The sequence below is a fragment of the Geotrypetes seraphini genome, chromosome 7, assembly GCF_902459505.1.
Source record: "Geotrypetes seraphini chromosome 7, aGeoSer1.1, whole genome shotgun sequence".
Taxonomy (NCBI): Eukaryota; Metazoa; Chordata; class Amphibia; order Gymnophiona; family Dermophiidae; genus Geotrypetes; species Geotrypetes seraphini.
In genome coordinates, this window is record NC_047090.1 from 87,430,705 (window position 1) to 87,444,596 (window position 13,892).

At 42.1% G+C, this 13,892-nt stretch overlaps 2 protein-coding genes across 3 annotated transcripts in view; one reads left to right on the forward strand and one right to left on the reverse strand.

The window, feature by feature from the left end:
• SRP54 (signal recognition particle 54) overlaps window positions 1-3,013 on the reverse strand; it is a 91,183-nt gene extending 88,170 nt beyond the window's left edge. Inside the window, exon 1 of the mRNA XM_033952257.1 lies at window positions 2,711-3,013. The gene's annotated coding sequence lies outside the window, so the exon portion shown is untranslated. The remainder of the gene's footprint in view (window positions 1-2,710) is intronic.
• A 6,465-nt stretch (window positions 3,014-9,478) lies between these two features.
• Window positions 9,479-13,892, forward strand: part of LOC117363414 — a 75,409-nt gene continuing 70,995 nt past the window's right edge. Inside the window, exon 1 of one of the 2 annotated variants that reach the window (XM_033951076.1) lies at window positions 9,479-9,683. In XM_033951076.1, the coding sequence (XP_033806967.1) occupies window positions 9,590-9,683 (94 nt within the window). In that variant the 5' untranslated portion in view covers window positions 9,479-9,589. The remainder of the gene's footprint in view (window positions 9,684-13,892) is intronic. The other variant, XM_033951077.1, reaches the window with a different exon arrangement.

Consider the following 13,892-nt stretch of genomic DNA (forward strand, 5'->3'; position numbering starts at 1 on the left):
AACTTATTGGGACCTATGGTTTCTATTTTACTCTTTGTATTTACCCAACAGCAGCAAAATAAGTCAAAGCCCTCATCCCAATCAATATGTGAGAACACTGGGCTTGATTTGATTGTATAGCATCTTTAAAAAAAAAAGGAAGAAGTCATAATGGCACTTAGCACAATTCTATAAAAGCATGCACCATATACAGAATCACATTTAGAAGTCATACGTGGCATAATATTTAGGTACAGGCATTTAGGCCAAGAAAAAACAGTTCTAAATACCTGCGCTTATGTTGTGCATGGATTGGGCATATTCTATAACATTGCGTCAACTTTTAGGAATGCCCATGATCTGCCCATGTTCCTCCCTTGTCCACACCACTTTATAGAATGCGCCTACCAAGTTGTGCATGCAAATTCTAATTTGATGCTAATTGGCACTATTGGTCTTATTAAACAATTAAGTTGTGTACGCAAATTGATGTGCATTGATTTGCGCACACAATGCATGGTGCTACATAGTGGCTTAGTAAGGAGGGTGCAGGGGCGCAATCCACTCTGGGTGTAGTCTTTGTAAGAGGCACAGGCACCTAACCTCCTCTCCACCCCACCCCCGGTTCCTTCCTGGTCCCCCCTGCCATGCACGTGTGCCCCTACCCTTATGCCACTTTAGTTTTCCTTGCAAGAGCAGCATTATTAATTTGCTGCCCATATTGATGTTGCCTCTTTCTGACATCACTTCCGGGACCCGCACCTAGGAAGTGACATCAGAGGGATAGCCAATACAATGTGGACAACAAGTTTGTGCTGTTGCTCGCACCTGGAAAATTAAAAGGTAAGGGGGAAGAAAATGGGGGGTGCACACAGCAAAGGAGGAGGTTGAGAAGGAGCAGGGGGGCAGAGAAGACAGCGAGGGAAAGGTACCACCACCCCTCACTACCCCACTGATGCTACATACAGTCTTTAGGGATCATTGCATGAAATTGTGCATGCAAATTACAGAACAGAGCAGTTACACATGCAGCTAACATACTTAATCCTTAATTGATGTTCATTAGCTTAAATATGCACATTAAGGTGGTATTCTACTGTATAAATTAGCACCTATTTTTAGAGTCCACAATTGCAAGAGGGCATACATGTGGGCTGGAATGGGAAGATTCCATATGTATACATGAAGTTTATAGAATACTTTAAGTTACATGCTTAAATAGAATATTTAAGTCTGTGTATTTACACCTACCATAGACAAGGTGTAATTGCTCACACCTAAATGTTGACACATAAATGCCAACTTATGCACTATTCTAAAACAACATCTGAGCGTCCAGATGCTGTTACAGAATAGTGTTTAGCACCCATTTTGTGTGCACTTTGGTTCCTAAATGTTGATCATTTATACAGGAGTTGCCCCCACTCAAGCTGCATAACTCGACCCACAACTCTACAACCTATTGACCACAACCTATTGACCAAAACCTTCAAAAAAAAGAAATAAAAACCCTTCTTTTCATAAAACTCATAAAACCGAACTAACACCGGCATCACCTGCAACTACAACATATGAACTTCTAATATCATGACAACGCAGATGTAATTCTTAACAACTCAAAGAAATGTACAAGAGGCAACTTCTTATGTTCTTATGAAGCAGAGGTAGGTTATAGAAATGGTCAGGAACCACTTCACAGATCATAGACCTGATGGGCCGCCGCGGGAGCGGACCACTGGGCGCGATGGACCTCTGGTCTGACCCAGTGGAGGCAACTTCTTCAACTTCTTATGTTCTTACAAACTACTCCCTAAACACTTCTAATATCTGAACAAACCATTTGTAACCCGCCTTGAACCGCAAGGTAATGGCGAAATAGAAATCCCTAATGTAATGTAATGTATATGAGTAATTAGATATTAGTTACTTTATATTCTGTTCCTCCAACATAACAGAGATCAGAATGGATAAAATATAAATCACAACGAAATTCAAACATTAAAAAACAGCCCACCACAGATCAATATTAGGTAGCTAATACCCACGAAAATAAAATTTTTCAGTTTCCTAAACCCCCCCCCCCCCCAAAAAAAAAAAAAAAAAAAGACAAACCAATTAGAACAAAATATCAGCAGGTAGCGATTTCGCAAAGACCAGCTGCTGAAAACACCGATCTCGAGCTACAGCCAATAGCGACACAGGGAAGTATCTTAAAAATGACAGAACTCACAAAATACAATTTCTCCTTAAGTAATTCGCCAATACATCTTAAAACGTCAACAATAAGAAAAAAAAAAAATACAAAGATTGTATATCGTGTCCGTATGTTTTGACGCACAGCATGAGCAGGAAAACTAGCGAAAGGATTTACGGTAGATGAAGTCTGAAACACTAGGAACAAGGGAAAGAAAAGGAGATGAATGACTACATGGGGGTAGTGAGAGAAAAGGCCTGGATGGAGAGAGAGAGAGCACATTTTAATGCTGGTTATCCCTGAAGAATAAATGCTGGAACGTAAAGAGCATCTTAAAATAATTGTAACTTCTTGGCGTACATTTTTCCAGTCCTATTCATACACAAATATGAGTCCAGACGGGGGATATCCAGTCACCAGCGAGTACGGATTCAAAAGCATTTTCCAGCAGAGACCCAGCCGGGAACGTCCAACAGAACGTCGGCAAAGAATCCCTCCTCATTGTCAAAAAGGAACAGAAATGTCACAGGCTCTTACCAAGAAAATACCCGCCGGATTACTCCCGAGACACGCGAACCGCTGCTCCAGCCCCGTCTCCGGAGGGGAGCTCGGAGCCGTCCCAACCACAACCGTATCCGGCACAGAGAGACCGGGAGACTACGGGAAACTCCGCTCTACCGCCAGCCTTGTAGCCTCCGTCTGTCAATAACTATCAACTCCACTCTCGCTTCAACTCGTTCTCATTAGAAACGTCACCATTCGCCGGCGACCTTTCCCTGTACCAGCATCTCTTCCGCTTCCGGGGCAACAGAGCCTTGACGACTGCTGGAGTCGTCGGAGCATGTACAGCTCTTTGATGCCAATTTAATGGAGCCGGGTTGACCTATAAAATTAAGAGCCATAGAGGTGTCAGCTCTGTGGGTGCCACGGGTGCTTGAGCTGCCTGCCTCGGAACAGGTAGCATCATTCATTTGCTCACCCAGTTTGAAAAGTTGATTCCTGCAAGGCACTGTGTAAGCCGTAAGGTGTGGAAACTCGTAGAAGGAGGAAGACTTTTTGATCGGTCTATACTTTGGAGTAGAGAGTTGCCCGGGGACAGAAATCCCACCCGTCCCCGCCAGAATCCCCTCTATCCCCGCCCGTCCCCATAAAAAGCAGCAATTACTTCTGACAGGATCATCAATGCCACAGTTTCTTTTGTGTTTGCAGTTGCTGTTTTCCTTGTGGAATCTCTTTGCTGGAACCCTTTCTTTTGTTTTCTGTTCAGGTAATTAACTTATAAACCCCCTCTTTTACTAATGGCCTCTTTTACAAAGCTGCACTAGCGGCTGCGCTGCGCTAATGGCCCCGAAGCTCATAGAGATTTAAAGGGCTTTGGGGCTGTTGCCACACAGCTTTGTAAGGCGTTTAAGCCAATTTAGCATGTGCTAAATGCTAACGGCGTCCATAGAATATAATGGACACGTCAGCCATAGTAAAAGAGGGGGTTTACAAGTTAATTACCTGAACAGAAAACAAAAAAAGGGTTCCACCAGAGATTCCACTAGGAAAACAGCAGCGCAAACACAAAAGAAACTGTGGAATTAATGATCCTGATTAAATCTTTTACTGTGTTTTATATTTTCATATTGTGTTTCATTTTTTTAATTCATCTGCACCCTTTTCAAATAAAGATTTCATCAGGATCATCAATTCCACAGTTTCTTTTATGTTTAAGTTAATTACCTGACTGCCGGCTGCGGAATCCTCCTGCTTCTCTGAAGCATCTCCTCATGCCTGCTGTGCTCACTGCTCCGTCCTCAGCTCAGGTCTGAAAAAAAAAATGCTCGGTTCCTTGTCTTCTGCCTTCTTGAGTCACTCTCTTCTAGTTCGAGACGAGTCTCGCCAGTATCAGGGCCTTCGGGGTGCTGGGTGGATCATTAAATAAGTGTCTTATTGCTCTAGCTTTACCGGCCAATCAGCAAGCAAGGCTCTCAGCTGTGTACATGCTGAGCAGTGAGCTCAGCATGTAAACAGCTGAGAGCCTTACTTGCTGTTCTTGCCCCGCCGCACTGTAGGACCAATCAGCAAGGCTTTCAGCCGTGTGCGTGCTGACCTCACTGCTCAGCATGGCTGTTTCCACTATGGCACTGGACTGGTCTCTCAACTACGTCGGAATTTAGGTAGACCTCAGTAAGTCAAATCCTGCTTCCAAAGCCTTCCATCTCCGTGGAAGTCCCGTGGGCCAGCGGGGGGGTTCCCGTGAGAGTCCCATGATCCCCGTTCCCATGCAGACCTCTACTTTGGAGCTTATGCTTCTAGTGCAGTGTGGTATTTGAAGTCCTTGATTTCTACCTGTTGAAATCGGTTCTGCAGGTCCTATAAAGCAGGCCTAGGTTGTCAAAAATTCAGGACTGTCTATCAGATATTTCATTAACTAAATGCAACAAATCAAATGTCTAGAGGTGGAGGTGGGGGTTATAAAGTATCTGTTAATTCTCCTGTCATTAAAGCTGTAAAACCTGAGGGTCAGATTCTCAAAACAAAATCTTCCTTTAACGTGCTGGCTAAAAAGGTTCCAGCTGATTTAGTGAACATGTATTTTAGCTGCGAATTATCAAAATGGCTTACAGAGGTCTTTTGAAAACTTTCTAGCAGTCTCCGACACTGCTATGCAAATGAGCTCTTCAACATTTAAAACGAGCACTCTGGTGGATTCTTAAAAATCACAGAGCCATTCTCCAAGAACGGCGTCAGCTTTTGGTGACAAAAATCAGCTATATGGGGGTGCCGATATAGTGCCAGTACTGTGAAAAACACATCTCTTGCATGTGTTTTGACATGCAGTTAAAAAAAAAAATCCCAAATTGAAGGTCAGCAGGAGAGATGCCCTCTCTCTCCTGCTGTGTTGCCGACAACCAACACCCCTTGGCAGTGGGAGAGATGCTGATCTCTCCTGCCAACCAACACACCTCCCAGCAGCGGGAGAGATGCCCAATCTCTCCAACCGCCATCTGACACACACCCCTGCAGCGGGAGAGATGCCCATGCTCTCCAATCGCCACGCAACACCCCCTCCCTTTGTGCCTTCGATGACCCCCACCCTCTCCCCCTTACTTTACTTTAGATGGATGGCCAGAGGGATGCCTACTTCCTCCGTCCAGCTGGCCTGCCTCTTCAAAATGGCTGGCCTTCCCTGGTGCATCAGGGATGCACTATGGAAGGGCCTGAGATTCTGTTTGGCCCAGATGCATAAAGCCCCTCCCATAGGAGGGGCCTTAACCTAGGCCAGAGCATCAAGCCCCTCTCCAGATCCTTAGTGGTGGTCATCTTGGATTTTAACAATCTTTTTTTTTTTTTTCAAAAGTTCCCTATACTTCCAAACCCACAATTTTTTCCTCAAAACTGGATGGGATGGAGTCCTTGGGCTCTTCTATCCCTAATTCATGTAGGATTGCACAAATTTAGCACCTCCAGAGCGTCCTTGCACTGCGTGTCCTGTGTGGGGGGGATTGGAGAGGCAGGAACGGACAGCTTCACTTATCTGCTTAGAAAGGTGCCTAAAATGGTGGCCATCCTATTGGGGCAGTTTTTTCTGTTTTCGGGGCCTAGAAATTCAGACAGTTCTACTCAACAGGATACGGGGAAAGCAGAGGAGTGTCCTTCCAGCCTCCTTTTCCACTTCAATAACACGCCAGACAGCGATAACAGCCTTTGCTGTCCCAGTTGGTGCGGGCATTTCTACTGACCGTGGAAGGCAGACTTCGGTTCTGGAAGGCGATACTTTGCTTAGCCCATTGGGGCCTGCAGCTCCCACGCGTCCCGGGACGATGTCGGGGACGCCTACAGCCTTACAGGAAGCACCAGAGCTACTATATCTGTCAACATTGCAGGTTCACTCCTGACCCCGGATGGAAACTACAACTTGCCGACTTCTTTGCAGTCGGCTCTAGCGGTGGGAGGATGAGCAATACAGAGTGAGGCAGAGATTGAGAATCCCATTTTACAGTCTAAGGAGGCGAACTTACTCTCCTTACTCCTCTGTCTAGACCAGCAGTAATTGGCATGAAAGTTATCTGGAGCGCAGTGGAAAATCTGCATAAGGTTTGCTCTCAATTTATTTCCTCAATACAAAATACTAATGTTGCTGTTTGAAGCCCGGGGACGCCATCTTTGATTCAGGTAATAAGATTTCTCAGAGGGTTGCTTTTCACATCAAAGAAGAGAAGATAGCACAGTAAAATAAAGCCTTAAAAGCAAATGTGTTCATCATACATTTCGAAGTTGCTTGGGTCATTACTTAGCTTTATTATTCATGTGGAGTTTTTTTTAATGTAAACATACAATGAAAACCTGTGCAGATTTCATAAACTCAGGGTTTTGGTGACAAAAGAAATTGTTTAGCATTCATCAGATTATTACACAGTAAAATAGTAGATGTGTGCAGGGAAAAAAAGCCATCTGCACCATTCAGAATAAGATGGGTGAATTAGAAGCTACGGCACAAAAAGATAATGTTTCTGATCGCTTCCTTCATCTCTACAGTGAGCCATGCCGGTTCTTTGTTCTTTTTCCTCTTGGATTCCTTGTTGATATGTGATCAACAAGATCAAAAGCGCTGCTGAAGTCTAGTTGTAAGGAACAAATGCTCTGATCTTACAACTAGACTTCAGCAGCGCTTTTGATCACGATATAATGCTACGCTGCCTAGATGGAATAGGAATTACAGGAAGAGTAAGGAACTGGATACAGGGTTTCCTAACAAAGAGATCATACCGGGTGATTAGTGGTGGGACGTACTCAAACACCTGGCAAAACCCCTCGGGAATACCACAAGGTTCACCACTATCACCCACCCTATTCAACATCTACATATCATCCTTAGGACATTTCCTGTAAAAGCTAAACCTAAACTACTACATATATGCAAATGACATTTCCATTTTAATCCCAGTGAACAACATAACAAACGAGACCTCAGAATACATTTCTCATATTATGACCGAAATAGAACAGTGGACAATAAACTTCAAACTGAAACTAAACACAGAAAAAAAACCAACAGTTTTCCTTGCAAGCCCAACAGACAAAATTACCATAACAACGTTACGTGTAAAAGATCGCATCTACCCGATTACCAAAACAATAAAAATATTGGGAGTCATATTAGACACACATTTGACAATGGTTGAACACACGAACATAGTGGTAAAAAAGTGTTTCCTGACATTATGGAAGTTAAAGACCATCAAAAAATACTTTGACCCATTATCATTTAGACTACTAGTGCAATTGCTAGTGCTTTCTACACTGGACTATTGCAATATCGTTTATATGGGTATACCCAAAAAAACAGTGAGGAAACTTAGAATTGTTCAAAACACAGCGGTCCGTTTGATATTTGGATTGAATAAAAGCGACCATGTTAGCCCCTACTACAAACTGCTTCACTGGCTGCCAATGGAGACGTGAATAATATTCAAGTTCTCTTGCATATGTTTCAAGCTGGTTTGGGGACTAGCTCCTACCTACCTGCTACCTCACTTCATACTATACAGCCCTACAAGACAAACCAGAAACAGCAATCTATTTGCATACCCAAGCATTACCGGCTGCAAATACAAAACCTTCCTGGATAGAACTTTTATGTACCAAGCAAACAAACAACAACACTGGCTAGACAACTACATTAATGGAGCTAGACTGACCTATGACGCCTTTAGAAAATCCATAAAAACTGCCTTATTCGACAGAAATATCACCTAAAAAGTATCTATACAAAACACTAAATCAATTTCTAATGCTTCAAACATGTCCACTCCTGCGTATAAGACTAAAATTTATTCTGCATGCTGTATTTCTCTTATCTCTGCATATTGTAACTCGCTGACTGTCCAGCTCTCTTCATTGTAAACTATCTGTTTATTGTATTTACTGCCTTTCTTAAGATTCTGCATGCTGTATTTCTCTTAATTCAGCATATTGTAACGCACTGACTATCCAGCCCTCTTCAGTGTAAACCGCCTAGAAGTCTCACGACTATGGTGGTATAGAAGAATAAAGTTATTATTATTATTATTATAATAGATAGATTTTGCACCTCTATGACTGTGTCCTTAAAAAGGGACCAAGCTTGCTCTAGCGTTTTTACAGTGTTTATCCTCTTCTTAATCTTCTTCCCTACCATGAGTCTCATCCCTTCGTAATTCCCTTTTCGGAAGTTCAGCACCGTGGCTGTCGTTTTGGACCGATGTTTCTCCCCTGTGTCCAGGTCGAAGCGGATCATATTGTGATCTCTGTTTCCCAGCGTCCCTTCTACTTCTATATCTTGTGCCGGTCCTCGCAGGCCATTTAGAATTAAAAAGTCCAGAATTGCATTTCCTCTAGTATTTTCCTTGATAAGTTGTTCCAGGAAGCAATTGCCTACAGCATCCAAGAACTTGGTCTCCCTAACGCAGCCTTAGGTGCCTAGGTTCCAGTCTATTCCCGGATAGTTGAAATTGCCCAAGACAACTGCGTTGCCTCCCTTGCAGTTGCGTTTAATCTCGTCTGTCATTTCTCCATCAATTTCTTCGGACTGCCCTGGGGGTCGGTAGTAGATGCCGATCTTCGTATCCAGGCCATTTGTTCCCAGAATTTTGACCCATAGTTGTGATGTGTTCTCTCCAGTAGATTCAATTCCCTCTTTGACGTGTATGGCAATGCCCCCACCATTTTTGGGCCACTCTGTCTCTGTGGTATAGTTTGTATCCCGGTAGCACAGTGTCCCAGACGTTTTCCTCAATCCACCATGTTTCTGTGATGCCTATGATGTCAACCTTATCTTTTTGTGCCTTAGCTTCTAATTCACCCATCTTATTCTGAATGGTGCAGATGGCTTTTTTTTCCTGCACACGTCTACTATTTTACTGTGTGATAATCTGATGAATGCTAAACAATTTATTTTGTCACCAAAACCCTGAGTTTATGAAATCTGCACAGAAGGTTTTCCTTGTATGTTTACATCAAAAAACGCCACATGAATAATAAAGCTAAGTAATGACCCAAGCAACTTCGAAATGTATGACGAACACGTTTGCTTTTAAGGCTTCATTTTACTGCACTATCTTCTCTTCTTTGATGTGCAAAGCAACCCTCTGAGAAATCTTACTGCCCGAATCAAAGATGGCGTCCCCAGGCTTCAAGCAGCAACCGAGCGCTAGCCACGAGAAGTTTACCAATGGTCGCCTGCCTCCTTGTATACGGTCCTAACGCGTATACGTGACGACCTGGGGCGTGGTCTAGAAATACTTTAAATTTCCTGCCCACGAACCCCGCCCTGTTTGCGGTTTGGTTTCCTTTCTGGTCCAGGGTAGAGACCGTTAGCTCTGGTTTAGACCGACTCGGACTTGGGTTAGGCGCTCTAGAGTTGCTCCCTGCCTCCGGCTGTCCTGATTCATGGATTTTTCTATGGCTAAAGGCGCTATCTCCAGTGTCCTGAGACAGGTTTCTCCAAGGGAATTGCCAAAACTTATTGAGTGGCTGAAAACCAGTAAGCGGTGGTTATCTTTAAGCTTTTGATGTGTTGTTCATACAGCTGTTCTTTTATGATTTTTATCTGCATTGTATGTGCGTTAATTTCTGCGGAATGTAATTATTCAGATGCACTTTTCAAAGCGATTGGTGGTGCTAAATCTGATGGCACTTACTCCTCCTTTGACAGTGAGTTTGCTCAAAAGTAGGGGTGCTCAAGCACCCACAGAGTTGACTGCTGTGTTATAGTCAAGAAATATATAAGATAACGTCTTTAAAAAGAAAACCAGGTAAGTTGATCAAGGTGGCCCCCTGGGTGCGTTTGGTTTTCACTAAGGGACCAATGGAAGTAAATTACAATTTTTTACATCTTTAGTAACCGTTCTTTCAGTATTAAGAACATCGCCCAGTTTCGGTCCAAGTATAATCGCTCGGTTTCCTTTTAACCGCTTTCCTTGGCTTTGCATAGGTAAACCGTTTTGTTAAAGAAACGAAAAAAAAACCCAAACAAAGTTTCTAACGTACCGGTAATTCAGTAGCTGCAGTGTGGGATTTCTGTGGCTGAGGAGAGTTAGATCAAGGGTTCAAATTCCATCGTCAGTACAGGATTATTAAAACAGCAAATGTAAAAATTAGTCCTTCCGAGGGCCCTAGTTGCATCTTACCACTGATTTGTGACTAGGACATAAGAGAAACTGTGTGGTTAACAAAGTTTCACAGCAAAAGATGTGTTCTGTGGAAAACTTCCCTTACTGCTTTTTTCTTTATCCTATTGCCTTTTCCCACATCCCTCTCCTTCCTCCCTATGAGGGTTTACTCTGACCTAGGCAGTATCTACAGTAAGTTCAAGAATTGTTATGGTTGATTCTCACTAGCTCGCTGTATAGTGAGGTAAGATCTGGTGCATGTATAACACATTAGAAAAATAGGAGCCAAGGAACAGGTCCGCCCCCCACACTTTGTGCTGAGTTGGATGCTGCCCATCACAGGACATTTTATTGCCAGGCAGTGCACCTCAGCTTTGGGCTAGGCTTCCAGTATCCTCTTTATCTGGAACCCACTTTCCCAAAATTCAAGACTGCCCTGACAATTCCCCTCCCTTATTTATTTATTTATTTTGAAGACCTAGGACTAGATTCACTAAGGACACCAATTGTGTCCCAACTACTTTGTGAACCGATTGTTCCCTGACCAGATTCACTAACCTTGGTGCCAATCAACCTCCGATCCAATCTGCCATGCAAATGAGAGGGAAAGGCATAAAAAGCAAGCAGGCAGCGATTCACTAAACAAAATCTGGAGCGCTGACTGGGTTGGCTGATCAACAAAGAAGCGACTGCTTGGGACCAGTCACTTACATCCTTTCTGACTGCCCTCTGTTGCTCTCTGCTGCCCTGCTCTCTGCCCTGACTGCCCTTCCCCGTGGGTTAAAACCATGGGCTGGCAAAGTAAAAGTTAAAAAAAAAAAAGTTTGCAGCTCTGTAAGATGCACAAACCATCTATAGCAGTGGTCTCAAACTCACGGCCCGGGGGCCACATGCAGCTCACCAGGTACTGTTTTGAGGCCCTCGGTATGTTTATCATAATCACAAAAGTAAAATAAAAATTTCTTGATCATATGTCTCTTTAGCTATAAATTACTGTACAATATTATTAGTAAGACTTAGCCAAAAGGAAAGATTTATAAACTATAAAGAGTTTTACCTTATGCAAAATTGTAATTTCTTTAATAAGACATTAACTATTTTGTTCTGAGGCCCTCCAAGTACCTACAAATCCAAAATGTGGCCCTGCAAAGGGTTTGAGTTTGAGACCACTGATCTACAGGCAAAGAAGATAGTTTGTTCATGCATTGGGATCGCTATTCAGCGATCTGTGCGGTCAGTTGGGGGCGTGATTCCGATTGCCCTCATTTACATCAGATCCGTGGGCTTAGTGAATCTAGCCCCTAGTGTGCTCCTGTGGCAAGCTGAACACATCACTGGGGTGTGGTATCTGTGACCACACCCTTGCCTTAATGTGTTCTCTTGTTTCTCTTTTCTTCTTTCCCTTTGTCCTGTCTTTAATAGGCAGCACTGTATATATCTAGCAGCACTATATAAAATGAAAAGTAATAGTGATAGTTAATGATGGTGGCTTTTTCTTACTGAGATCTAGTTTGTAAACCACCTTGGGTACACCAGGAAAGGCAGTAAATCAAAAACCTTGTTGGAGAGACAGGGAGGGATTAAGGGCAGAAAAGAGGCCTTTCTGGAAGGAGAAGAGACGAACAATGAGGAGAGAGGTAAAAGAAAGCAAACAGAGACCTGAAATGGAAAATATTGAAATAAAATATTAAATGGATATTAAATAACAAATAGTTTATTAAAATCTGCTTTTTTTAAATTGCTCAACAAAGAAGCAAACAATTACAATACATATCTGTTGCCTTTCCAGTAACTGGTTCAACAAAATGTTTGGTTACATTTTCTCCCCATAACTCCCTCCCCTTCCCACTATCATTACTAAATGATGAATAGTTTATTATAAATGGAAATGTTTAAAACTGAAATTACTTCCATAAAAATAATAGATGACAGTATGGTACTGGTCACCTATGCATTTTATTGTTTGTATTTGTATTTTATTGTTTGCATTGTGCTGTTAAGTGTCTTGTATTGTTTGTGTATTTATTGTCGATTATGCATGTAATTTTGTAACCCGCTCTGGGTAAGGGCAGGTTATAAAGAACCAAACTAATTTGTATGCAACCAGATGCAAATTTACACAAAAATGCCACAATCTCCAAAATTAATTAGTAAAGAAAAAATAAAAGCTTTACTATTAGTCCCTTAACTAAAATTCATTTATTCAAGGAGGGACGCAATTTTTTTTCTATTACAGCCACTCAAATTTGGAACTCGCTCCCGATCAATATAAGAGAAGAAAATTTACTTAAGTTTAAAAGTCTTCTAAAAAGCAGGCTTTTTAAGGACATTTTAACTGAATCATTTCAAAGGATATTTTATAGCAGGCTAGTAGTGCTGGTAAGCAAAAATTAAGTGGGAAACCTCTCCCAACCTCTTGTTTAATTACCTAACCCTTTTTATTTGTGTACAAATTGTATTTAATCCTTTAATTTTTTTCCTCTCCCTTTTTCACATGTATTGTTTTGTTAAAATAGTACTAACTGTCTAGTTTAATTATGACTTCTTTGGTTTTCTTAACCCGATTTTATAACTAAATGTAAATCTCATTGGATTTGGATTTTGGGATCAAATCAAATATTTTAAATAAACTTGAAACTTAAACTTGGGAATTTTGCTGCCCTAGTTACAGAATCTCTGCATGAATTGCCCTGGAGAATTAAGAGCCGCCTTCTGTAATGTTTATCTATTTTCCTGCATTTCACATCCTTAGCACCCTGTTTTGGTGCATGCTTTCTAGTCCTACAGGACTTCATCGGGTGAAGTGGTACTGTTTTCTGTATTACAGATTAAATAGGTGTATTCATATGTTATGTGAATCAGGTTTTCTATTCCATCTTTACCTATTCAGTTCAAGGTCAGATTACATTACAAGAGGCTGGGTTGGTTACCCAGGAAGTTACAATGGACAGTTTGACACGGACATTCAAATAGGTTGTTAGTACAGGAGATCAAACTCCATCTGGGCTCCCTCAGCTGGCTCAAGTGTGGTAGCAATTTAGGCTTTTGATCTGGAAGACTTTATTTGTAGTCCTGATATCAGATAGGTGTAATCAGGGAACAAGCAAGAGAGGAAGTAAAAGCTACCAATATCAGTGACTTGTACTAACTCTGCTGGTTCAACATCTCTTGTTAGCCTCAGCACCTGGAAAGAGAAAAGAATTCTTCCTTTGCCTCATGTCTTCCTTCCATTTCCTCTTTCCCCTTTTATATATACACAAGAGCAGAATATATATATATATATCCATCTGAGCAGAACATATGCAAAGTGCTAGTAGTGGTTAGACAAAGGAGCATAGTTACATGTACTTCAGTGATGACTTACAGCCCTTAAGAGATTTCCACTCCTTATTTCAAGTGCCAAAGGTTTCACAGTTCAGATAACATGTCAGAGCAAATACTTTCAGCTCCCAAATTTGGTCCTCCAACACCAAATTCTGCATTTGGTGTGGTGTGAGTTTTAGTGTTCTCTCCTGATCGCAGTTGTCCTCAGTGGAAATCCCTTCTTTTGTGTGGTACTGACCAGTAATGGTTGTGTGGTA